Below are 24,955 nucleotides of genomic sequence, written 5' to 3'. Positions count from 1 at the left end.
GCCGTAGCTGCTGGTTTTAGCCCTGTGTCTCCTTCTCTGACAGAGCAGCCAACTCAGCCTGATTCAATCCCACCTTCCCTTCTGCCCTATGGCAAAAATCTCTCCAGCACACTTGTGTTTGTGTACCTGGAAAAGAGATACACAAACTTCTGCAGCTGCAAGTACCAGAACATGGGGTTGGAGCCACCTTGCAGGCATGGAGTGGGTGAATGCAGAAAGGAAGAGAAGCAGCTGCTTGCAGAAGTCAGGGGCATCTTTCAGGGCACTCCAGAATCTGACTTTGACCCTCTGACTGCTGCTATGCAGAGGCAGTCTAGTTTGCTTCATTGCTAAATTTCAGGTCAGCATCCTTCTGTTTCCAGTCCTGTTGTGCTATTTCACAAAAGTGACCTTGGGACAGTGTCTGAATTCCCCTGGCCTTGCTGAGAATGAGGGTGTTTGTCCCAAATCAGAGAAGCTTGAAGAGAGAGGAAGTCTCCCTGTTGTTAGGAAGAAGATCCTCTCTCTCTAGGCCTGGCATGAAGCCAGGCTTTTATATTGAGTTCTGTCTTGCAGAATCCTGTGAAAATTGTCAGGGGGAAAAAAAACCAAACCAAAAACCAAACAACTTCACATACTCCCTTACTGGCAGCCTTGAGTTTTATATCATTCCAATTTTGTCTTCCTCTGTCACAGCTAGGCATCCTGTTCTAACTTGAAAATTTCATTAGTGTCTTAAGCGTTTCTCTATCCTGCAGCCTCAGAAGTTGCAGGCTTTCCTATCTCTGCTGAGTTCTCGCAATGGCAGACTGAGGATGTGTGTGCCAGGAAGCTGGGAAGACAGAATTACAACAGCATATTTGTTCAGTTGTTGAATAAACATTTCAGCAAAGCCTACAATGAGTCATCACATTAAAAGCTATCCTTTTTATCCTCCTTGGGACTGCTTTTATAAAATGAATATAAAAGTCAGACCCAGTTAATTCAAATTATTTTGCAAATTAAGGTCTACAGGCTTTTAAAAGCATACCCACCCCCGTGGGCAGGCAGAAGGAAGTTGCGCTGCCTGTACCGCAGTTGCTAGACGTGTTTTGAGTGCAGAGCCCCGAGTCCTTCACGGGGCTGCTGGGGTAGCACGTGCCCTGTCAAAAGCTGCCATGTGGGTTCAGACTGTGCGGTGTGTGCTGTGCTGCGGCTGGTATGGAAATGGATTTTACCAGTGAGATCATGATGACTGCCTCAACTTTCCCCATGGACTGGGCTCAAGAAGCACATGTGAGAGGCTTCAGCCTCTATACATCCTCTGTCCTCACATAGACGTAAGCTATCTGAATCTGGCCCATAATCTTTCTCAGGTCGAAAAGAAATCTTTGTATTGTATATGTATATAAGCTTATTTTCTACGAACACTCGGCCATAAGAATAATCAAAAAATGGATCTTCTAAGTTGATCTGCCTTATGCAGGGAGTAGCTCTGTTTAAAATAGGAAAACATTTTGGTTTTGCACTTTTGCTTCCTTCATGTGAAATCTTAAGCCTTTCATTTTAGGGAAATAAAAGTTGTTTTAATATTCTGTGTATCTGAGAGGATTAAAAGGACATCTCATGAAAAGGTAGCCTTTCTGGATTCCCTAAATATGTACCATTAAAAAAGGAGTAGGTGAACAAATATGATTTAGATGCTCAGGAGCCGATGCCAATGCAAGCCTAAGTGCAAACAGAAGATTCTGCACCAACATAACCTGGCCAGTTCAAAATAGGTATCACAGTGATGTCGTCTTTTCTTAGGTGCCCTTGCCTTTGCAGGGCAGAAGTGAACAAGTTTATTCTGACTGTGGTCCAAGAGAAATGTAAGCTCTTTAGCTGGACTGAGCTGGGCTCTGCTTCAGTACACTAAAATTCCTGCCCATGTGACAGTTTGGATTGTGCCAGTAATGCTTTTGCTTAAAAAATAATCGCCAACCCTGTTCCTGGATTTTGTTGAAGTGGACAGAGTATGTTTTTGTTTTAAATCACCTTGTTTGCCTACAACTGATCTTAAAAAGGCCACTGCAGAGTGTGATTCAGTACCCTAAACATAGGCTATTTTAGACAGCACAGGGCATGTGAGGCATCAGCATGGGAGTGGCACACACGAGGTATTGCCTCTAGTGGACCCATGCCCTTCCAAGGCAGCAGCTGGAGGCCAAATAAGATTTCCTAGGACATCTGAAATGGCACATTTAAGCAAATGAATCCTATCCTGTGGAATCTTGGACTTAGTCTGCTTGAAATCTGGAAGAATTAGTTTATTCACCACCATAAATGCATGTGCTCTCAGCCTTCTTCAGTTTGTGGAGGGTTCAGGATAAGAATGCAGTTGCATTTATGTGCTGGGGTTTGCCTTCCACCAGGCACTGCAATGACAATATGTATTTCTTTCTGATCCAAAAAGTAATTATTTGTTTTTACTAGTCTACAGAAAGAAATGTCATTTCAATCTGCTCCAGAGAGTGCTGATGATAAACTTCTCATATCTCTTCCCTTTCATGTCTAGGCATTTCTGATAGAAACACCACACATTCTTTTAAGATTTTCAGTACTTATAAACCCTTAGATGTTCAGAGGTTTTGTGTAACTGGAAAGGCTTTTCAGAAACCAGTAGGTGACGTTATTCTGCATTGAATTACATAGGAAAAGAGGACCTAGAAGGATCATTGCCTTATAAAAGATGACAAGAATCCCTCATCACCAAAAGATGCATGGGCTGTGGTAGCAATATTGTAATGCTTTATATATGCTTTGAAGGAGTTGAATCGTCTATAGGAATTATGATATTATTTTTTTTACTTTTAAATATCAGCGCTTGATATATAACTTGTTCTTGCTTTTTCTTATGTGACATATTCATATGTGATGTGCCTTGAAAGTCAACAGCTTCTCTGATTTCTGTCCTGTGAAAACTAGCATTATTTGCTAGGTTTGACTAACCTCATGAGATATGGGAAACTGCATTAAGATTCAGACATTTATAAGGAATTTAGGGTTTGAGATGTTCTTAAGGATAAAGTCGTAGGGAGGAAAGTTCAGACAAAAGCAAACAACAGTTCATCAGTCCTACAGGCAAAGGGAAATCCCAGGCGATGGGTAGGGTGTTAGTAGTAATATAAAGCTGGTGATTCCACCTACACTAATAAAAATAAATCAAATGTGTACAAAACCTCTGGCCCACATAAGGAAAAAATTTCCCAGTGATTAATGCCATTAACTAAAAAAGCCCACTGAACTCCACAACTTTCCTGGCCCAAATAAATGTGTAATTAGAGAAGAGTGCATGGTGAACATGAAAAAAAAAAAAAGTAGTGTGTTTCTGGGTTTATTTCTGACTTTTATGTTGGTAATAACTCCAGTTCCAAAGCTTTTACAAACTTCAGTAGAACTAAGAGCTGAGTTTTTGCTCTAGACCAACACTTACCAGTGAAGAAAGGAATAAAGCGGGCTCATTTCACTCTTTTTAGCCAATTTCAGAAGTGTCTCCTCAACTTAAAATAGTGAAAGTTTTTAGCACTGATGATACATCTGAGGTTAAATGGTCTCTAAACGTACCTCCTAGCTGAAAGATGTGCTTGGATGTGTAAGTGTACTGGCAGGAGAAAAAAAAGAATAGATTTCAGGATATATATTTAAGACTGGACTTCAAAAAATACAACTTTCAATTTGTAAACTTCTTGCAAAAATAAGCAGCAATACAGGCACTGCACTATGTATGACAAGAAGAAGTGGCAGGTTCCTAGTGATTCAACATGGAATCTCATTAGCTATCAATTGGGACTTGAGTACTGCCAACAAATTGTCCTGGGTTTGGCTGGGATAGAGTTAATTTTCTTCCTAGTAGCTGGTATAGTGTTATGTCTTGGATTCTGTATGAGAATAACATTGATAACACACTGATGTTTTCAGTTGTCTTTAAGTAGTGTTTAGGCTAAGTCAAGGATTTTTCAGCTTCTCATGCCCAGCCAGCAAGAAGGCTGGAGGGGCACAAGAAGTTGGGAGGGGACACAGTCAGGGCAGCTGACCTAAACTGACCAAAGGAATATTCCGTACCTATGACGTCATGCCCAGTATATAAACTTGGGGGGAGTTGGCCTGGGGGGATCGCTGCTTGGGAACTAACTGGGCATTGGTCAGTGAGTGGTGAGCGATTGCATTGCGCATCACTTGTTTTGTATATTCCAATTATTTTATTATTACTGTCATTTTATTATAGTTGTTGTTATTAGTTTCTTTCTTTCTGTTCTAGTAAACTGTTCTTATCTCAACCCACAAGTTTTACCTCTTCCCTTCTGATTCTCTCCCCCTTCCCACTGCGTGAAGGGGAAATGAATGAGCGGCTGCGTGGTGCTTAGTTGCTGGCTGGGGTTAAACTATGTGACACATTTTCTGCTGCCCAAAGTCACCAAACACAGATTAGTCTGGAGTCCATTTATTGTTCCTGCTAGAGGTGATGTAAAATAAAAATCAGTTTTTAGATACACAGATTTTTTTTCCCCTTCCTTCCTTCAGGCTGTTGAAGAATGCACAGAATGAAGTTCATTTCAGAATCTGGTATCAGAAACTACTGGCTGCTCTCCAATTCTGTGCTGGAAAAACCCTGAACAATGAGTTTTCTAAGGAAGGGAAACTTATCAGAATTCTGGAAGACATGGCCAAGAAAGTAAAAGCTGCCAGTGACCCAAAAAGAAAGGTTTGTTAAAAATTACCTCCCTTTCCATCTAAGTTTCTTCAGGTAATTTTATTTTTTCTAAAGTGACACTTCTTTCCTATAATGCCCTTTGCATAAATAAACCCAAGATTTGACTAAAATTTGTAAAATTTTGTGCTGCTCTGAAAACAAGTAAAACATATGTATTTAATGGGACGACTCTCCTCACTATTATTCTTGAGGTCAGCAGATCTTTTAAGCCATTTAAATTCCTTCATCAATGGCTTCTCGACCAGACTTGGAGGCAGTTAGAAATAATGGTAACAAAGCTGATTAACATTTTACTGAAAAGAACACTCACATTCAGTGCCTCAACCAAAAACATTTGACTCCTGTAGAGCTGCAGTATTTCTTTAAAATTTTGCTAAGAGCTGTCCTTGACAGGCTGAACGTGCTAATTTCTTAGCAAAGCCAACCAGAGTGGACTGTACTTAATATCTCAAATACAGCATTCAGCAATTAATACTGTACTCATATCTGCAGAGATGTGTTCCTGGCAGTAGAAGACTTGCTGTCATCTTCTCCAGCAGGTGCAGCTTTTATATTGCATAGGTACATTTCCAATTCAAAACTGTTAATTTTCCAAGACAGCTGTTGCTACTTACCTGATGTGTAAATCTGCTTCTTGCTGAGTTCTCAGTAAGACAGACCAGAAAGCCAAATAAAAATATACCTGCCACTGCTGGTTAACATGAATTCTTTTTGCCTTATTAAGATTTCAAAGATTCTCAAATGATTTTTCAGAAAACGCTCAGTGTTGCTACCAAGAGCAGCAAAGCAAACACGGGAGTAAAAAGACAAAAATATTTGCAAAGAGAAAAATCCATGTAAAGAAAAAGAAATAGTAGTGATACATTATACATTATTGATGCATAATTCAGATTTTAGAGATTAATCTGAAGGCTGCAGTTACTGCAATACTGAGAAACTCCCAAACCTTGCAGTTAACACACCTATAGTTAGGCAAGGGAGATCCCAGTGTTGAGGCAACAAGCTACGAATTGTGAAGTTGTCCAGCAAGGCAAAAAAGACACGAGACGCAGCAGAGCAGGTGCAAGGCTAATCAGCCTCTAATGAAGGGTACTGAATCTGAACCTATGTGACAGCATGAACTGGTAGTGCATCTAGGCAGAAAAAGCATGAATGTACAGTAAAATTACAGTTCTTATTTTTAATAACTGCACCTCAGTGTGACCTCATTAGCTGTTACAAGGTTACATGGATGCTACTCGCTCCAGAAATTGTACTGCTTGTTTAAAATATAGAAAGACAGTCAACGGCTTAAAAGCTGCTGTTATGTTCTTTCATGTTGCCATAATGATTCACATGTTGCAGGAGGTGTTAAAGGGGGAACTCAACAGACTTCAGCAGTTCTTCCAGGAGGTAAAGGTTTGCCGGCTTCCCCTGAATCCTGCGCTTGTGGTCCAAGGCATAGAGGCAGACGTAAGTCTAGTTCATGCAATGGATTACGTATTTAATTTTATTTGGTGTTTTTATTAGTATAAAGGGGGAGACGGAGTGAATGTCTGCATTGACTGGGAAATAATCTTACTGGTATTAAGCATGAGTCATCTGGTAAACTGACATCTAGCCTAATCCCCTTTGAACTAGGGGCCTTTGTTGGAGGCAGAGGTGAAGGGGACTGGTGGGGTGGGCGTTTCGTGCATGTCTCGCCTTCCGCAGCTGCGACAGCAGAGGTGTCAAACTCCCAGCAGCCTGCTCCCAGCTCGGATGCCCTGCCGTGGCCTTGGGATCGGCAAGGGCACCTGGCTTCCCTGAAGCTGAGACCTTGTTACCATCCTGCCCAGGTAGCTTTTGGTGGCAGGTTTGGTTTTCATCTAAGACTCTCCCCCGTCACGTATGGGAGCAGCCAAAGGTCTAGGACTAATTCTCTTTTTGCTGAGGTGACACTAGGCACATGACTGAGAATTGCTAGTATATTAAATATTCACAGTAACATACCTGTGTCCATGAACCTATTAAAAATGACTTAAAAATAAATGAAACAACAATGCTCTTTAGTGTTACTTGACTTGACTTTGACCACGGTTCTAAGACTCAGTTATTCATTGTTTAGAAATGTTTTCATAAACAATATTATGCCAGGAATAAGCTGTCCCATCTCCGGAGAAGGAAAAGGTATTCAGCAGCAAGAAAAAACAAACCTGAACACCTATGTATATTACCAGTTACAGCTACCTAATTACAGCAATTTGTGCTCTATTTTTGTTCTCTGGCTCATTATCCACAGTGGACCTGATTCTAAGAGGTGCTGATCCCTTCAGTTGCCTTTGACCTGTGATTCTCCAAATAATTGCTATTCAGCCTTGATCTTGCTGAGAACAGAGGTCTTCCAGCACCCTGCAGGCTTGGGCCAATTGTGTATGATATAAGTCAGAAGAATTTGAAGCCTGCTGCTTCTCACTGCTTTCAGGCTTTTTGGAAATAATGACTAATGGGAAGGTATCTCACCATGTCGTGCTATTTATACTGCACCAACTTGGCTGGACGGATACAAAATGTTTAAATATAAGTATCTGAAGAGAGATTTTTTTTTTTTTTTTTTCATTTTTCTTGTATCATTATAGGCCATTATCTTGCTATAAATATATGCAGCTTCTTGATTGAACTGTATGTCAGTATAATCATGCAAATTAGAATTTTTAAGTGCTTATAATTACCTAAATTTAATTCATTTTGGTGTCATCTATTGATTTTACTCGTAGCAAGCGCTGCTTCCAGCTCTGTCAGTAATGCATTATCTCACAGCAACCTTTCAAGCACTTACTGAGACATTTCAATTGGCAAAATTCCATAGGGGGTCAGGATTTCATCATCAATAATAACTATTGCATATCGCAGAGGTACGATGTGGCTAAGGCAATATTTGTATGCTTGTACCATGCTTTGAGATGTTTAGATGAAAAGCAAGAGAGAGCTGTGTCTAGTAGTGGTTTTGTTCAAATTAGCCTCCATTGCACTTCACCCGGTAACGACAGCAGTAGCTCCTGTGGGGTTCTCGTTATTTCTAGAAACCAGGCCATTAACTTACCATTGTCTTTGGTTGTTTTTTTCAGTGGGTTCCCCCCCCCCTTTTTTTTAATGATGGTAATAATACCACCCTAACTCACACAGGATTTGCAGTCCTTGGCTCATTAATGCTTTTTGAAGCCCTTTGAGGTCTTCAGGTGGAAGGAGCTGTAGGGCATGAGAAGTCAGAGTTTACATTTAATTAAGATAAATTCCACATAAAATAGATTATGATTTTCAGAATTTCCTGTATCCTCAGCCACAGTGAAATCACCAAAGAAATTATTAGGTTCTTTGCTTCCATAAAGATTGTATGATTAGGCTTTTTTTTTTTTTTCCAGAAAATAACAGGACCAAAGGCTTTTCAGTGCTTTACAGATTCTCATTAGATCAGTCTTATGTACTTCATCCACTCATCCCAGCCAAAGTTCATCGTTAATAGGCCTGGGTGAAAATGAAAAACAATTAGTACGGAAAGTATTATCCATTCATATAATCTGATTATTGAGTGAAACAAACTCTCTGGGGAAAAAGAATTTCTCATTTTCCTGACCCAATTAAACAGTCAATAATATCAAGAATTATTTATTTTTTTATCAGTGCTACAGAGCAGTATTTAAAGATGGTACTTTTTCAGAGGGATTGTATTAGCCTGATGGTTTATATATGTGACACTGTTGTTCTTCTCTCTCATCTTTTTTTCCCTGAAGTCATGTTCATATTTTACGTCCAATGCTTTTCCATTAAAAATCTCCTTCATCAATGCAAATGGTCCTGGTGGAAACATCAATGTTATTTTTAAGGTATGTTCTTCCTCTAATCCTCAGTTCCTTTTGTATGGAAAATGTTGATTTGAAATTCAACTAATTTATGTTTTAAACCTTGAGCGTGAGCATGTTTGATTTGGCTCTGCTGTTCACTTTTCCCAATTATTTTTTGACACTAGAACTTTTAATGGGATATGTCGAGGCAATGCACTGAAGTATCAACTTTTTGATTGGTAGAGAATCAAATGACTTCTTGCATTTTTTTTTTCTCAGTGGAGACAACCAGGCTAAAATATTATTTTATGTTTTAAATCTAGTTTATTTACCACACTGAAGTCAGAGGGTAAGTCTCAGAGAAGAGATAGTTCAGAATGATGGAATCCATTAGCGTTGTCCATATGTCTCTAACAAATCAAAATACTGGAGCGTTAGAGACTGCGTTTGCTACACAGAACTAATTCTGCCCCTGTCAGCCAGTGGAGGGGAATGGGCTGAGGAAGAGGGAGGTGGAGGGGACAGTAGAGGAGCTCTGTCTCATTGGAGTTACTTGGAGGAACTGACTCTGAAAATAAACTCCGGTTTATTTTCCAGTTGTGACCTAGAAAAGCTTCAGAGTTCAGGACAGTGCTGTGTCCATCCACAAAAGTTACTTCTCTTTCAAGAGAGCAAAAGTCTTGCATAAAGTAGGTACTGGTTTTGGAGAAGAACACTGAAGTTCATAAAATGGCTGATGTATACAAAATGGTCAGTGTTGCGAAGACATTATTCCTAGATCTTTTGCAGTATCATTTTCCAAACCAGAAGTTTAAAAAATTGATTTAAAAAAAAAAAAAAAAAAAAAAAGATTTTTAGGCTGTCTTGAATTCAATTGACCTTTAGAGCACCTGTGATTCTTGGGAATAGAAGTATGCTTTCCAGGCTCGTTAGGAGGAGGCTAGCAATGTTATGTTTTTCTGAACATTCAGAAAACCAGTTCTTACGTTATTTCATCTGAGAATCAATGTTAAATAGGCAGGTTCCTACTTACATGAGCAACTTGAGCAAATGGCTGCTCATAAGGCATTTAAACATTTATGCTGGTTCTACCTAGACAGTGTTTTCCCTGCCCAGTAATGTACAACCAACAACCAACTGTTCAGTTGCTGTAGAAGTATTACAGCTGGCATCACCTTCTCCTGTCAGCAGACTGTTGTGTTAAAGTATCTTTTACTTGTACCGTAGTTCTATTGTTTATTCATGATGGACAATGCATACATAAAATGATAAGCACTGATATCATGCTAAATTGTCTACTGACTGTTTATGTGAGGGAAGGAGGGAAGGTAAGTGGAGGGAATAAGATTTTTTGCAGGTTTAGGTACTAAGAATTAATTGAAATCAAGATTACCTTTAAATGAAAGAAAAATAGATTTGGATTTTTTTTTTTAAAGATGAGTTTATGTCTCTTCAAGTACTCATTTCATGGCCGTAAATGTCTGTAGATTGGAACGCTTATATAAAAAGAACGTAATAAAAGAATAAAGCACTTAAAAATACCAGTAAAAGTCACATGTATTTTAGATGGGGTGGGTAGGGGAGAAACAAAAAAAAGCAGGGCTTTTGTTTTCACAGGCCATTTACTCAGCCATGGTTGAAAATAATCTTTTCATTACTTCTTGTGGCTACAATTAAAGCCCCATTTCACTAAGATTATTGTTTGACCGACTCCATGGGGAGAGCAGTCAACACTGCATCACTGTTTGAAACTGAATATGAATCATGTCATGGGTAAAATATAAATTCATGATAAAATTCCCCTTCAGCTTGCTGCAAATACCAAGTTGTGAAGCTTAACATTAGACAAACACTGTCATTTGTGAAAAGGTATATAGCATTAGGTAGACTTTAAAATGTAACTATATTAGGATCCTACCTCCGGATTAAATTTTCAAACTCTAATAATTACATAGGAATAATAAGCAGAAAGGCTGCAGTTAATCAGGGAGCATTTGTTACCATCTCACTGGCTGCCAAAACTGTTTCTGTCTGTGTGCGCCATCTACTCTGTCCTCTTCCGACACAGAAAGATAAGTAGCAACTTTGAAGAAAAAAAAGAGGGATTTACTGTAAAATGAATGTAGCTATTGTGGTTGGGGAAAAGCCCAAATGAAACAGGAAGTTATTTCTGTCTGGTATTGAAGGACAAACCTGAATTTCTTGTGCAATTTTCACAGATAGGCGATGATCTACGTCAAGATATGCTGGTTCTGCAAATTATTCGAGTGATGGACAGTATTTGGCTCCAAGAGGGAATGGATATGCAAATGATAATTTATAGGTGTTTATCTACAGGAAAAGGCCAAGGTCAGTTTTAGATTATAAAAGTTAGCTATATTACATTATTCATATTTCATGTAAACAGCAGTATACAAAAATCCTCTCTTTAACTTTTATTTTCATGGATGTCTTATTTATCTTCCCCCTTAAAGAAAAAAGAAATGCTCAGAATTTCAGTTACTTGAGCCCTGAATTGTATACTTGCCTGCTTCTGAATGTTCATTTTATTTATTCATTCTGCCTCTCTGGGAGAAATATAACCAAACTCATTGAATTTTGTAGCAATTTAGACTAGAATTTTCCAAAAGCCTTAACACCATCAGCTTGCACCAAATTCTTAAATGTAACTTCACACATCAAAAAGAGGGCTTTGAGAAAATGGACCATAGCTACTAAAGTTTTAATCCAGTGTGATCCTGCATAGATGCTTAAAGGAACCTAGATGCATGTGGCTATAGAAAGTACCTGTAGACAGGTGATGACAGCTTTGCATTGTTGATTTTGAAATATTATTTTTGCGATTTATGCTGCTTAGGGCAGGCCTGACTCATCTGAAAGCTTTATTTCTCTCTTTTATGGTTGTTATAGCAGAGCTGTAGCAGGGATACCAATTGGTTGCTAAAGAAATTTACTGACAGCAATAAGCTTACTAGTTTTTACTGACTCTCCAAACCTTTTACTGAAAATAATCCTTGCACAAATAGAAGACTGGTGTATCAAGATTACCTGTTGTGCCAAAAATATTAAAATAAAAAATTTTTAAAAATCATTGCTTTCTGAGCCACAAAGAGAAAATGAGGGAGGATGAATGATCTGAAGGAACTAGGAGAAAGTATAGGTGAGTTCACACATATGGTGGGTGGTTAAGGTGACCTGAAAAAAGACTCCTCCCTTCTTTGTAGAGATGGGAGTCAAAGCTTGAAGGCTTCTGCTTCAAAGGCAAATAATGCAAGAATACTATTTCTGAACATAATGTTCTAGTCACTCTTATATACTAACACTTAATTTGCTTTTTGCCAAGAAAGATAAAAGGATCATCTGCAAATAATATTCTCTGCCTGACAGTCTCTTCCTTTCAGTACTACAGCAGCAGAAAACCTCTCTCTGACAGATTTTGCTCACAAGGTCTTTCCTTATGAACTACAGAAGTGTTAATATAATTGATTTACAGTTAATGATTAAGGATAAGAGGACCAAGTGACATGCCTGCGGTTGTACAGGACATGTGCTTAAATAGACTTGTGTACCCAGGTCTTCTAATCCTAGGCTAATGACTTGCTCCGTGGGCCACTTTTTCCACACAAGGGAGATAAGAGAGGTGATAATTTCATAGTCCTGGGAACACGGAAATCACTTTTCTCAGAAATGAGAAAAGCAGATAAAGCACTGGTAGAATGCCACTTTCCAGGCATGGTATAGTAGAGGAGCCCGTCACCAAATGAAATCGTTAGAGGAAGTCCTTCCTCTAATGCAGAGTTACAGGACGACGTGCCAGGGGACCACACATGGGGACAGGGACAGAAGGCTGGCAAGCCTGGTCTCGGTTCCAAAAAAAGGAATTAAATGCATGCAGTTGAGACAGAGGAGTCAAGTGAAGCATTGCAAAATGGTTGGCTTCTCTCTGCTCTTCAAAGTCCCAATTTATGTCATATTGGATCAGACTAATTTCTGTACTATCTAGTATCCTTTCTCCCAGCTGTGATCAGCATCACATACTGCGGAAAAATTTGTGTAGCATTCTAGAGAATAAACACATATGAAATAACTCAATGTTTCATAGTAAATATCTGATCCTATTTTTTACAGATTTTTGTTGGTTTTGTACATATTCTACCCACTTTGAATCTCGTTAAATGGTTGGCCTTGTTGGTACCTTGAGGCAGTTATGTCCACAATATTGTTATTGGTGTTTTTATTTCTCATTCACAGAACTGCCACTTTTTACAAAATGTCCTCTGTTTTTTGTTTCCAAAGAGAAAGAAAAAAAAAAAAATCCTGATCTATATTTTCTATTGCATTCATTATTTCATAAGCTTTTAAGCATACTTTTTTTCTGTATGGAATGATCCAACAACAGGCAATATGCATTGATGATCTTTGTATCTTTCTAAAGTTGAAGGTTTTTCATGTGAACTCTTTTCTATCTGATTAGGATTGGTACAGATGGTGCCAGATGCTATCACACTAGCGAAGATCCACAGGGAGTCTGGACTGATAGGACCATTGAAAGAAAACACAATTAAAAAATGGTTCCGTCATCACCATCCTCTGGAATCAAGTTACCAAGAGGTAACATCATAATGAAGCTTATTATACATTTCATGTTTTACCATGGGAAAAAAGAAACCAAATGGCAGTAAGCATCAAAAACAAATGACTCAGACACAAGACAAACAAGTCACATGCATAGAAGCCAGGGAATTGACTTAAATGCCAGTCTCTTTCTAAGGAGATACTGCTTTGGAGCAGGTGCATTGTAATACATTTTCTATGAAGATGTGTCATAGAGATGTTTTGAAATGTAGTAGCAAAGTGAAGAGAAGCTGAAGTAGAAATTAAGTATTGAACTCAAAAAGATTTTTTTTTTAAGTCAGCTCTCTAAATACTTTATTTTATATAAACCATACAAAGTCTCGGTGGATTTCCTGCATTTGGAAATGACCATGTCAATACCCATAGTTTTAGAAAGCTGTTTTAGCAAAACTACCTAGTCATATGATACATAAGATCATGCTTTTCATATCACGTTGTGTGATCCCACGTAATGCATCTGATTTTATGAAACTAGACATTATGCATGAGCCAAAAAATTGGAAATTTTGTTTATAGAAGCAGAAGTTTCCCAAGGAACTCTTTCTATTAATTCTTTGTTGGCTGAGTATGTTCTGAGGCCCATGAAAAACTTTTTAAAGTTTGTGTTGCTGGGACAATTTTTAGAACCCTACTCTGTGCCCACAGTAGATTAGTAGCCAAAATTTTAAATTTAAAGGGGAGCTTTCAGTGTTTACCACTCTGAAAATGAAGTGTTTTATAAGAGTTCATTAGTAGATGTATAGCATAAATATGTTTGATAAACTTTAGTAATTTTGTAATTATACCATAGGCATTTGTTCATCCACATTTTCAGTAAGAACACTTGAATTCCTAGTATATCATCTTGATTCAATTAAACAGGAACAATCTGTATAGGTGGTTTTGGGGGGGTTTTTTTGCAAGTTTGTATGTTTACAGTATTATGGTAGAAGTGCAGCCAACATTTCGATTGAAAAGTGAGATACTATTAGTTATTGATTGAAAACCTGTTTCCTTGCTGCTGCTGCAGTTTGTTAAAAGTACCATTAATGTGGAATATTCTAAACCCAATTTCTACCCATTTTCTTTCAATTTTTTAAACATATAAAATGCAGTCAGATCCGATTGCATAGGGCATGCATAAAATTACTACTATGCATTCACTTTGTACTCAATGGTGAATGAACTTTTCTCTTTCTTTACTCCTTAATAATTTTTTACTCATACAATACTGTATGTCAGGTGCTCAAAAAGCTAATGCAGAATAAGCTTTAATATCCTCATTTTACAGTTGAGTGAACAAGATCACAGAAAGCTTAGGTGTTTTATCCAAGGTCATCAAAATGAGTAAGTAGTACAGTTAGACATAAAATTCAGCCAACTCTTGTGCTGTCACACAAGTCTTCCACAGTGCTGTCATCCATATCAGCCATTGCAGGTGGCACCCTGCATCTACAGGGAAAACTTGAATGCCTAAATAATGATTTACTTTGGTTAATATAGGTCTTGTCCAAAAACATAAAGGTCACAGGTTCGGATTTCTTGGGTTTCTATATAAATTAATTGCTTTGTGATTTAGATTCATGAAAGATTAAAACTTCTGAGTAAGAACTGCATTTTCAATTCTTAAACTGTAGTAGGTAAGATTAAAAAAAGACAAAAGCTATTCCTTATGCTTTGGGGGAGAAGAGTGATCATCGCCTGAATCAGGAATAACCCTGCTTTCAAAGAGGACACTGAATATGTGTGTTGTTAAAGAGATTGGGTAGATTCTTATACTAGGATAAGTCTTAGTTGTTAAATACTCCCCACTGAAGTTAGCAGAAAACTTGGAATCCACCTGTGAGTGCCTGGTGAGCAGGTCATTAGCTTGTACATTTTGCTACGTCTGCCATGGGCACATTTTTGGCTAAGAGTGATGCCACAATGTAATATTGTAAAGAGATTCATGAGATAGATCTGAATGAGCCAGTCTACTTACACGAAGCAGACTGACCATGAAAGTAAACATCTTGACCACGTGGAAGAGCATCAGAGGAGGAGGTTATATTAAACATGACTGCTAGACTTGTTTTTCATTTAATCACTCTCTTGGGTCTCTCTGCACAATGCTAGGTTTGATCCCGTAGTCTATTCAGATTCGCAGATGCTATGAGCAGAAAACAATTTAGCCTTTCTTTGTTTCAGTTCATTTCTGTAAAATAGGGTTTAATTCTTTGGGTTGGAATATTGCAAGACTTGTTTTATTAGGATTTGAGAAAAGCAACTGAGTTCTGGAGAAAAAAGACCTGTGTAGGTACAGAACAGTACAGTGGGTGAAAAATAACATACTTTCTTTACAAAGTAAATGGTTAAATTTGTGGATTTACAACTAATTTGCAAACAATTGTTTTTACAATATACCTGCAGGCTATTGAACAGAAAATGTCAGCTTCATGCCAAGAAGCTTGCTTTCCCTAGGTACGTTTCACCTTAGAAGTTTTCCATAGAATTCCAAGTATCTGTAAAACACAAGGTGAAAACCTCATGCACAAAATTGTTCTTGCATCGTAATTTTGAAGTTTGTGTATTACTTGAGTACCGTTCCTACAAACACCTGTCTGTTAAAATTTTAGCAACATGCGTAGCATTTGTAGAACTCCAATTTTTGCTTTTATTGTTAGCATCACAAACAAATATGCCTGTATATTTCTAGTAAATGCTTTTGTTTTACTAACTAGGCAGTAAGGAATTTCTTTTATTCCTGCGCTGGTTGGTGTGTTGTTACCTTCATTCTGGGAGTCTGTGATCGACACAGTGACAACATAATGCTGACAAATGCTGGACGCATGTTCCACATAGATTTTGGAAGATTTTTAGGTCACGCACAGACATTTGGAAGCATAAGAAGGTTAGTATCTATAGTGACGCACATAGTAAACTTTAAACAATGATCTGAAATTTCACAGCCTTATCAACTCCCATGGAAAAAAACACAAATGAGATCATGCTTTTTTTTCTTTCTGAATTTTCCAAAACAACATCTTTTTGTTGTTCACAAAACCTCTCAAAAGTATAGGAATTACTGGGAAAGGAATTAAAAGGAGTTGTTGGAGATCCCCTTTCAGTCTAAAAAAAATTAATCTAAATCCTTGTTTGGTCAGAGATTGAAAGATGCAGTTTAGTAGTGTCCAGAATAGTAGCCTGGCCTATGCCAAAGGAATTCTGATGTCCATTGTTTTCTTCTAACAGAGGAGTGATCCTATAATGGATCCAAAACCATAGATGTATCTAATTGACCATTTTCTTCCCATATTCGGAGAAGAAACCAAATTTTCCAAACAGACATGGAGCATAATTACATTATGCCTCTGTGGGTAAAATTGCAAACTTTTTCATTATCTTTTAAGTTTTACATCTAACCACACTGAACTCAGGTGCTGTTTTGCAAATATCTGATTTTACCTAAAAAAGACTGTGATTTTTCTGTGTTTCTATCTATCTATGATGTAACTATCCCATGACAAAGATAAATAAAATAGTGTGATCATGTATTCTAGTTCCTAATGTGAACATACTATGGAGGAATGAATTGGGATGGAATAAGAATAGGTATGATAATACCAGTATGTGCAAAACACAAAGAACCTGTTATAGCAGAGTAGAGAATGGATAAAGGATCCCTAATGCTGACAAAATGAGTTGTGTGTGTGTGTGTCTTCCCTCCATGTTTCCTAATAATTTCCAGAACTATTCCCAAATTAAGTTTGATCTAATTGTTCCTTTCTTTTTACTTTGTTGTTGTTGTTGTTGTTGTTGTTTTGTTTTGTTTTAAGCTGGCCTTTGACTATTTTAGGCTATCTCAGTGTGTTAGATGGAAATAAGCGTGGGAGTATTGGTATGAGGGAAGCTGATGGGGATAATAAGTATTTCTAAGCCAGGCAGTCAAAAGATTTAGTTGCAGTGCTCAGAATTATCGTCAATCATTCAAGATATGCTCCCTTAATCCTACTTATTTGCTGTGGAAAGAATAAAGCAGAACAGAGTAATAAAGAAAGATACTCATGCACACTCTGAGTCAAGTGCTGCATGCCTGACTCCAGCAAACCTCCTTTTGGAGACTAACAGGAATTTCCCTGAGCAGTAATTATACATGAGCGAAGAATTATCTAGTTGGAGTGAACAACAGGGTGAAGAAAATATGGGGGGGGACACAACAACCAAATTTAAACAGAAATCGTGGATTAGCAATAATAAAAATAGATGTTAATTTTACAGTTTTACAACTCGGTCGTACCACACCTTCTTATTAAGTCTATGAAAACGACTTAAAATACAGTCACTTCCATAAACAGCAACCATTTTTTTCCTGTTTCTCCATGCAATATATTGCTTTTAAATTATAGAATAAAATAATACATTTTAGGACCTCCATTCATAGAGGTCCCTAGTAAAACTAGGACTCACACTTAACAGCAGGTTCTGAACATCATGGGACAATGGTTGTCTTCCTCATACCTACATGTAACGGAGCAGATAAAATATTAACGACTATAGCTCTCATGAGCTGTATGCACCTTCACGAAATGTAACATATTATTTGTAACACAGGAACACAAGGATATCACATTTCTACATCCCATAAATTTCAGGCACTCAAAATTTGGAACTCTCAGTGTTATTTCTATCTACTCATTCCCACAAGGCAAGTCCTGAAATAGGTTTAGCCTCTAGTTTCTTTAACAGCTCTTCATATTAGATTTTTATTTAAGTTCTTATTAGATTTTTTAGTTGAGTTCTTTGCACCCCCACCAAGAACATACCCCTAAAATAATATTGATAAAACAGCAGCACAATGCTTTCAAATATTTAGAATTATTAGTGCTGACCCTTGGGGTTTTGTACAGTAGATGCTATACATATACTTGTGAAGTTCTATAGGTGGCTTTAACAAATGAAAAGCATCTGATACAAATCCCTATACATACATGCAACTGGGGTTTTTTTTTGTAAAATTAAGTCTATGCAAATGAATGAAGGCTTATAGAAAAAGAGTCCCTCTATGAACTCTTTAAAACAGTCATTCCTTTCAGAATTTAGGAAGCTGCTTGCCACAGCTGTCCATTTTCTGTTCTCAGGGAATGCTTTTTCCCATTACCAAACTCTTATTCCTCATAAAGTTTCATGAGGATAGGTCCTCTGCAATGTTCTGCATATGGAGCATTTCTTCTGTTGTAAGTAAAGTGAAAGGCATACATGGCAGCTTTGAGAATCGCACGCTGTCAGCCATGGGCTGCAGTTCTTTCTATCAAATCCAGTATGAGTCTTCAGAGAACCCTTTGAAGCTGATATGATTCATGCAGTCATGCTTACTTTTGCATTCATGATTGTATAATACCCCAACAAGGGATTAGTTAAATTTTATAATTCCTGCCCTCATCTTTAAATGATGTCCAATAAATCTGCTTAGTTTTGAGTCCAAGGCACAAATCAGTAGCTCAGCTCTTTACTATTTCAGAGGGAAGAGGAATCAGGAACTTTCTGTTTTTTCCAGTTCCATGAACCTTCACAGTACAGCAAATACGTTAAATAGTACTAATAACCTGTCTTTACTTGGGTCTAGGAACTAATGTTTCAGAAGACATGTTGGAAGGAGACATATGATGTATCTAAGCAATAGCATAAGAGAGCTTGGCAGAGGAATAATTCTCAAAGTCCCACAGGGAACTTTCCTACTGAACCATGAGATTTCATTATCTTTTTTTTTTTTTTTAAATCATACTGGATGACACAATTTGTTAGTGGTAATAAAATATTCCTTCTTTCATTCTCTAATCCAGCCACCACATTTGACTCTATGTTCCCCTAAAGCAGTGAATTCTGCAGGTACACTTCAAACTGTATGAAGAAACATTTCTCCTTTAATTCCATATAACCATCCTATTCTTTATCTACTGAGTATTCTGTGGCAATCATCTTAGACCCACTCCAACTTGAGTAAGTGTAATATTATCCAGGTAATCATATGGGACTAGGTCAGTCATCAAATGGTATGGAAGATGGTGTCTGGCTTATGGTTGCCCCTGCCATGCTTTCTTTGCTTTTGTTTTCTTCTTTTCAGTTCTGACAAGTTCCTTTGGAACATTTCTTCTTTGGTGAATTAAGCAATAAGAAATTTATTTAAATCCTGTGTTAACTGAAGTAATCCTAACTTCAGCAGTCTCATCCTCTCCATTACCAGTAACTTCCAACATTGTCATCTATATTTTTTCAGTCAATGATGTGTAGTCTGAAACCTGATGGTGAGTTATGGAGTAGTCCAGATTATGGCACACTCTAAATTCACCTTTTGATAGCCTAGATGTCCTTTTTTTTTTTTTTAATACCCAGTCATCCTCATTATTTACAACACTCACTGGCCTTTCTTTTTCCTGATCTTAATCACAGAGACTCTATTGTCTCTTTGCCAAACTAATCCTGTGTCTTGGCGTGGTTTTCCCAGAAGTTAAATCTCCTAAGCTGGTTTTCTTCTACAAAGTTAATTACTAGAGGCAGCCTAACTATTCCATTGGGAAATTCCAGTTTTTGAAGGAAGTTTCAAAAATATGGGAAAATTATGTTTCCCACACTTTCTTCCTATGTCAGTGTTTTCCTATATTGAAAAGCACTTAAGAAAGTCTGAGCATGTAGAAAAGTAGAAGTGCCTCTTTTTATTTTAAAAGTAAAACATTTCATTTTTAGTGTTAACAACCTAAAATGAGTGTTATTGTCCCACTGGAACTTTTTATTTGAAAAAATTACTTTTCAGGTCTTTCTTTCTAAAAGAGAAAAGTTGGTATACAGACAGGGAAAAATAAGTTTTATCTGTGTTCTTTGACTACATAGTATCTACATGTGTTCTTTTTCCTAAAAATAGGAAAAAATGGGAGAAAGGGAAGATAGAAATTTGAGAATTTCAGATTTTACTTTTTCCTTTTTGCCTTATTTAAATTTTATTTAGGGTAATCATCAAAAGAAGAGTCTAAAACTTGAAAGTAAAAACTCAAAATATAATCACTTTTCATTTTCTAAATTTGTGCATGAAAACTGTTGGACTATCCTGTATTACCCGCTGCAAGATTTCATCAGGAATTTTTAGTATGCCTATTTATCAATTCATTTTCTGCAGTTTAAATTTATTTTTCTGACATGATGGATCTGGAATTATCAGTTTCTCTGAACTGCTAACTCCGAATCCTTTGCCACCATCCACTTTCAGAACTTCCTGTATGCCACCCTCCAAAAATCTCTAACTGAAATCCTATAAAGATTTAATTTCATGACTTGAAGCACCTTCGTAGCCCCAATGATCTTAATAAGATTATACAGATGTTTAAAGATAGTCATACACATAAATCTTTGCAGGAAGACCTAAAGGTGAAGCAATGTCACCTCCGAGGTAACAAGGCCTAAAGGGGCTTGAGTTTATGAAGCAAGAAGTCCATCACTTCTGAAAGTCAAGTGTGTCTAATTGCCCTGAATTAAACACCAAAAGCACAAGCTGAGTCTGAGAACATATGGAGCAGCACAAGTTGCAGTCGTGAATTTCAGATGCACTTCTGTTATCTTTGTCTGCCTTGAAGAGTAGGTATTTATTGTTGTTGCTTGATGCTTTCTCTGATTATCGAGCCTGGACAATAGTTTGCCCTTTACCATTGGTTATTTATTTTCAGTAGTAGCCTCTTGTGGAGGGCATTCAACTAAAGCTTTTTGAAATCAGAGTAAATTATGTTCACTGTCCACTTTGTATCCTTAATTTTTTTTATTATCCTTTTCAAAGTGCCTAGACAGTTAAGAAAGGCACTGTTTCTCCATACAGCACCCGTATGGATTTGAATGGATTTGACCCTATCCAGTTTTGTTCATCCAAGCGCATTGTTCTTCTGCTGAATTGAGTTCCCGGGAAACCAGTTGTTATCTGCCACAACTCTCGGTGTCCTTTCTGGCTTTTCAATCAGTTCAAGCAAGGCATAAACTGCTTTCCTATCTTCAGGAACAGCCACTTCCTTGAAGGAGTTATCATGTATTCTTGTTAACAATCATCTGGGCTAGAGAAATTGTCTGATGCCTTCAGAGCCACCAATGGAATTCCCTCCACTTTGGGAGATTTACTGCACCTGAGTTATGGAAGTGACTCTCTATCAACTTCCTGCTTCAGAGATTTCTTCCTGCCCTCTCCTCTTCCCTCCTTCTCTTTCTATTAGTCACCACGTGATTTTTTGTAGAATGAGACTCTAGAGACAGGAATTTTAACAATAAAACAGAAATAAAAGGGGAAAAAGACATCCTGTTCACTGTTCATTTTGATTATATGATTTTATTTGTTATCCTTTTCAAAGTATAACTGGTTACAGAGACGTATTTTCTCTTTCCTCCTTCCATCAGAAACATTTTATTGTATGTCTTTCTCCAAAAGCTTTCTATACATACCTTTTTATGTTCGGGGGGAGCTGTTCTCACACCCAGTCAAGCGTACGTTTATATTCAGGGGGAGCTGTTCTCACACACAGTCAAGTATACATCAAGCACTTTTAAATTAATCTCTGTTGCTTGGTCTTGGTATCTTTTTCTGCTTGTTCTGCACACCATGCCTTTGTCCTTCATCCTTAACTGGAAAGCACACTGATATATTTAATTCATGTAGGATTTCATCCCCTGCCCTGAGGAATTTCTGTGCAATTCAGTTTGTTCATCACTGGTTTATTTCTCTATTTTGCCTGGTGATATACAGATCTCCTGCAACCATGTATTACTGTGTTTTCCAAATAGACATCTCATATTGAAAAGACCTGTTACCTGAATGTTTGATAGGTATGGGATATAACCCCAGTCATTCTATTTATTTTTAGGCTGCTTTTAGGTCTGAGTTTTAAAATCTTTTCACTACTGAGGGTCAGTCAGAACACAAAAAGCAATTGTCCAACAATCCCTATTAACAAGAGGAATTGCTCCAATCTCCTCCTGAATTAACTCTCAAGTGTTTTATCAATAGGGTTAGTAATAAACTCCTAGCAAACCTGAAAAATTTGACAGTCTTAGAAAATGGTGTAAGGCATCAGGAATGCTGTACTGAGCACTTTCAAATACAGGTATTGAACATGAAGTATATAAAAGATTTAAATTCACCTTAACATTGTTATGCAGTCTGATTGCTAGTGACTTTGAACGCAGGCTGCTTTATATGTGTCTGTCTGAAGAGAGTATCCTAACTCAGCTCAGAAGGTGCCTGAGCTGGACACAGTAGTGCATTTTAACCAGTCAATGTAAGATGCACATGGTTGCAACAGGACAATGTTTGAAACTATTGAAGACATGTATGCTATTAAAGTAGAGTACATCTTTCAGAGAGGATCTTTTTTGGATTCTTCCAAAATATACAATCAGCTGACTGTACAAAATGGTTGAAATTCTGGGACATAAGTGAATAATTTCTGTGGTCATACTGCAGAATAATTAGTGATCGCAGCAGAGACTGGGGCAATGCAGCCAAAGCGAAAACCAGCAAGACATGCCTCAAACTAGTTTCTGCTTTCCCATTAGGAGTCTTGCCAACATCCTTGTTACAAGGTAAGGTTCCAGATGAGTCCCTGTGGCAATAAACGCTGCAAATACTAGGTCTACGCTAAGAACTGTAACCATGCCTAACCTTAGCTGTCAACATTGTGTTAGCTATACTGTCACTTAGCATAGTAATCCTGCGGGACCAGGTGTGATCAAATCTCCATGATTTACAAACTCACTAACTTCAGTTGGCCCACAATGAAAGGGATTTTAGTTAAGTCACATTCCCTCGCACTTTGCACAGGCAAAGGGGCACAAATAAATAGTTACTATGGCTCAGTTTACATGGGGAAACTATATGTTAACAGAATGATGAATCAGAGCCCTTGGCTTAAGCAAGCTTTATAGCTTGTTTTCTACCATATCCATTAAGAATGATTAAATCTCAATGTAACTAATTCAATTACTGACGGAAACAGATAAATCTTTCAGAACAGGCCTGTCTAATGTGTGAAATATTTCTTTTACTACTGATCAAAATAGCGGGTATGTGCAACACAGTGATTTTACTGGAAAGCTAACATTAATGCTCTGACACTGAAAAATAATGATAATAGCAAAGTTGATATACACATAAAAAGAACTAACTTAATGAATAAATAAGACCATAGTGGTTTAAGCACTGTCCTCAGTTACCTAAGGAATTCAGGAGATTCTTTCTAGTTTGATGTTTCTGCCTCTAAAGATAGTTGTTAATATAAAAATAATATGGGTAAAACTGTAATCAGAAATGAGATTTCAAATTTGTAGTTAGAAAACTTTTTATGCAGTAGATATCTCAAACAGCAGCAGAAATGGCAGAATATAGACTTAAAAACATGTTATCTGGTATAGACTTGACTCCTGGTCATTTGGTTGAAGAATGTAGGTCAAAAATATTAGATGCATGTTTTGAATGTCCAGGCCATGTAGCTTACCTGAGCCAAGGATGCTCAGGGCATTCAGGAATCTTTCTGTGTAAGTATTAAGGGGATAAGGTTAACACTAAATTCAGACCAGTTTACCCAGGGCTATGTCCAGTTGAACCTTAAAAACCTCCCAGGATAATCTCTCCAGGCAACTTGTTTCAATATTTTATTATCCTCATAGTGAATGGGGTTTTTTTCTTATGGCCAGTCAGAACGTTAGCTGTTCCAATTTTCTCCCTTATTTTTGCCTGGATCCATCTGTTTCATAACCTCCTACAGATACTAGAAAATTGCTGTTGGTGTCCTGAAAACCTTCTCATGTTCTAGGTAAACGAGCCCACCTACCTCAGCCTCTCCCCACAGGCAAGTGCTCTAGCCCTCAAACATCTTGGTGGCCTTCTGCTGAACTTACTCCAGTTTAGCAGCATCCTTCTTGTTTTGGCAGGGTGTGGAGTTACAAGTGCTAAGTAAAGGGTGTCTACCGGCTGCTCTCCTATGAATTCAGCCCAGGATGCTGTTGGCCTTCATTGCTTCCAGGGCTCATATTTGGCCCACCACTGGCTCCTGCTTAGCTCACTGCTTACCACCTAGGAGCCTTGTCAGTGAAGACTGAGAGAAAGGCGGCGATGAGTACCTCCACCTTGTCTGTGCTCCCATGTCACTAAATCACTACTTGGCAGCAGGTCCACATTTTCTTTGTTCATCCTTTTCCTAATGATGTCTCAGTAGAACTTCTTGTTGCGCTTCATGTGCACCACCAGTTTTAACTCTAGTTGAGCTTTGGCTTCCCTAACACCATTTCTGCATACCCAGGCAGAGTTTGTATATTTCTCCTCTGTAGGCAATCCTTACTTCCACTTCCTATATATGTCCTTTTTGCCTTGAAGCTTAGTCACGAGTTCCCTGTTTGGGCAAGTGACTCTCCGTCTGTCTGTTACTGGGAATAAAAGCTATTAAAAATACAATTGAGAGTAAATCCCTCAGGAGAAATAAATTCTGTGGTTTTGGAAAGGTGTTTCAAATTTGCTAATTCACTTGTCTCTTCTATTCCTTTTTATAGCATTGTAATTACTATTTGGCAGTTGAAATTTAGACTGTCATTTTATTTAGATGTGGATGGGTATACATCAGGTCTGGGTGATTTGAGGAATAAAGTCTTAGCAAGAGGCTGTTTACGCTTTGCAGGAGCAGACATGTATCTGTGGAACTGTTAGCAAGATTTCTTCACTAAAAGAAATAGTAAACAGAAAAGTTTTCTAAACAAATCTGAACATAGATTTGCAATACAAGCCAGTGAAAATGCAAGTGGTAGCAACTGTCATTGAAGTCAATGGGAAACTGCC

The 24,955-nt window shown here is 37.8% G+C and overlaps 1 protein-coding gene across 1 annotated transcript in view; it reads left to right on the top strand.

Moving 5' to 3' along the window:
* The window catches only part of PIK3C2G (phosphatidylinositol-4-phosphate 3-kinase, catalytic subunit type 2 gamma), a 204,163-nt gene that overhangs the window by 116,928 nt on the left and 62,280 nt on the right, over positions 1-24,955 (top strand). Inside the window, exons 19-24 of the mRNA XM_010566333.1 lie at positions 4,522-4,702; positions 6,056-6,163; positions 8,461-8,553; positions 10,731-10,860; positions 12,986-13,122; positions 15,846-16,015. Coding sequence (XP_010564635.1) covers positions 4,522-4,702; positions 6,056-6,163; positions 8,461-8,553; positions 10,731-10,860; positions 12,986-13,122; positions 15,846-16,015 — 819 coding nt within the window. The remainder of the gene's footprint in view (positions 1-4,521; positions 4,703-6,055; positions 6,164-8,460; positions 8,554-10,730; positions 10,861-12,985; positions 13,123-15,845; positions 16,016-24,955) is intronic.

This window comes from Haliaeetus leucocephalus, unplaced genomic scaffold (assembly GCF_000737465.1).
Source record: "Haliaeetus leucocephalus isolate CR32 unplaced genomic scaffold, Haliaeetus_leucocephalus-4.0 Scaffold206, whole genome shotgun sequence".
Classification (NCBI taxonomy): Eukaryota; Metazoa; Chordata; class Aves; order Accipitriformes; family Accipitridae; genus Haliaeetus; species Haliaeetus leucocephalus.
The sequence above is the reverse complement of the archived record's forward strand: the minus strand, read 5'-3'. Positions and strand labels throughout refer to the sequence as shown.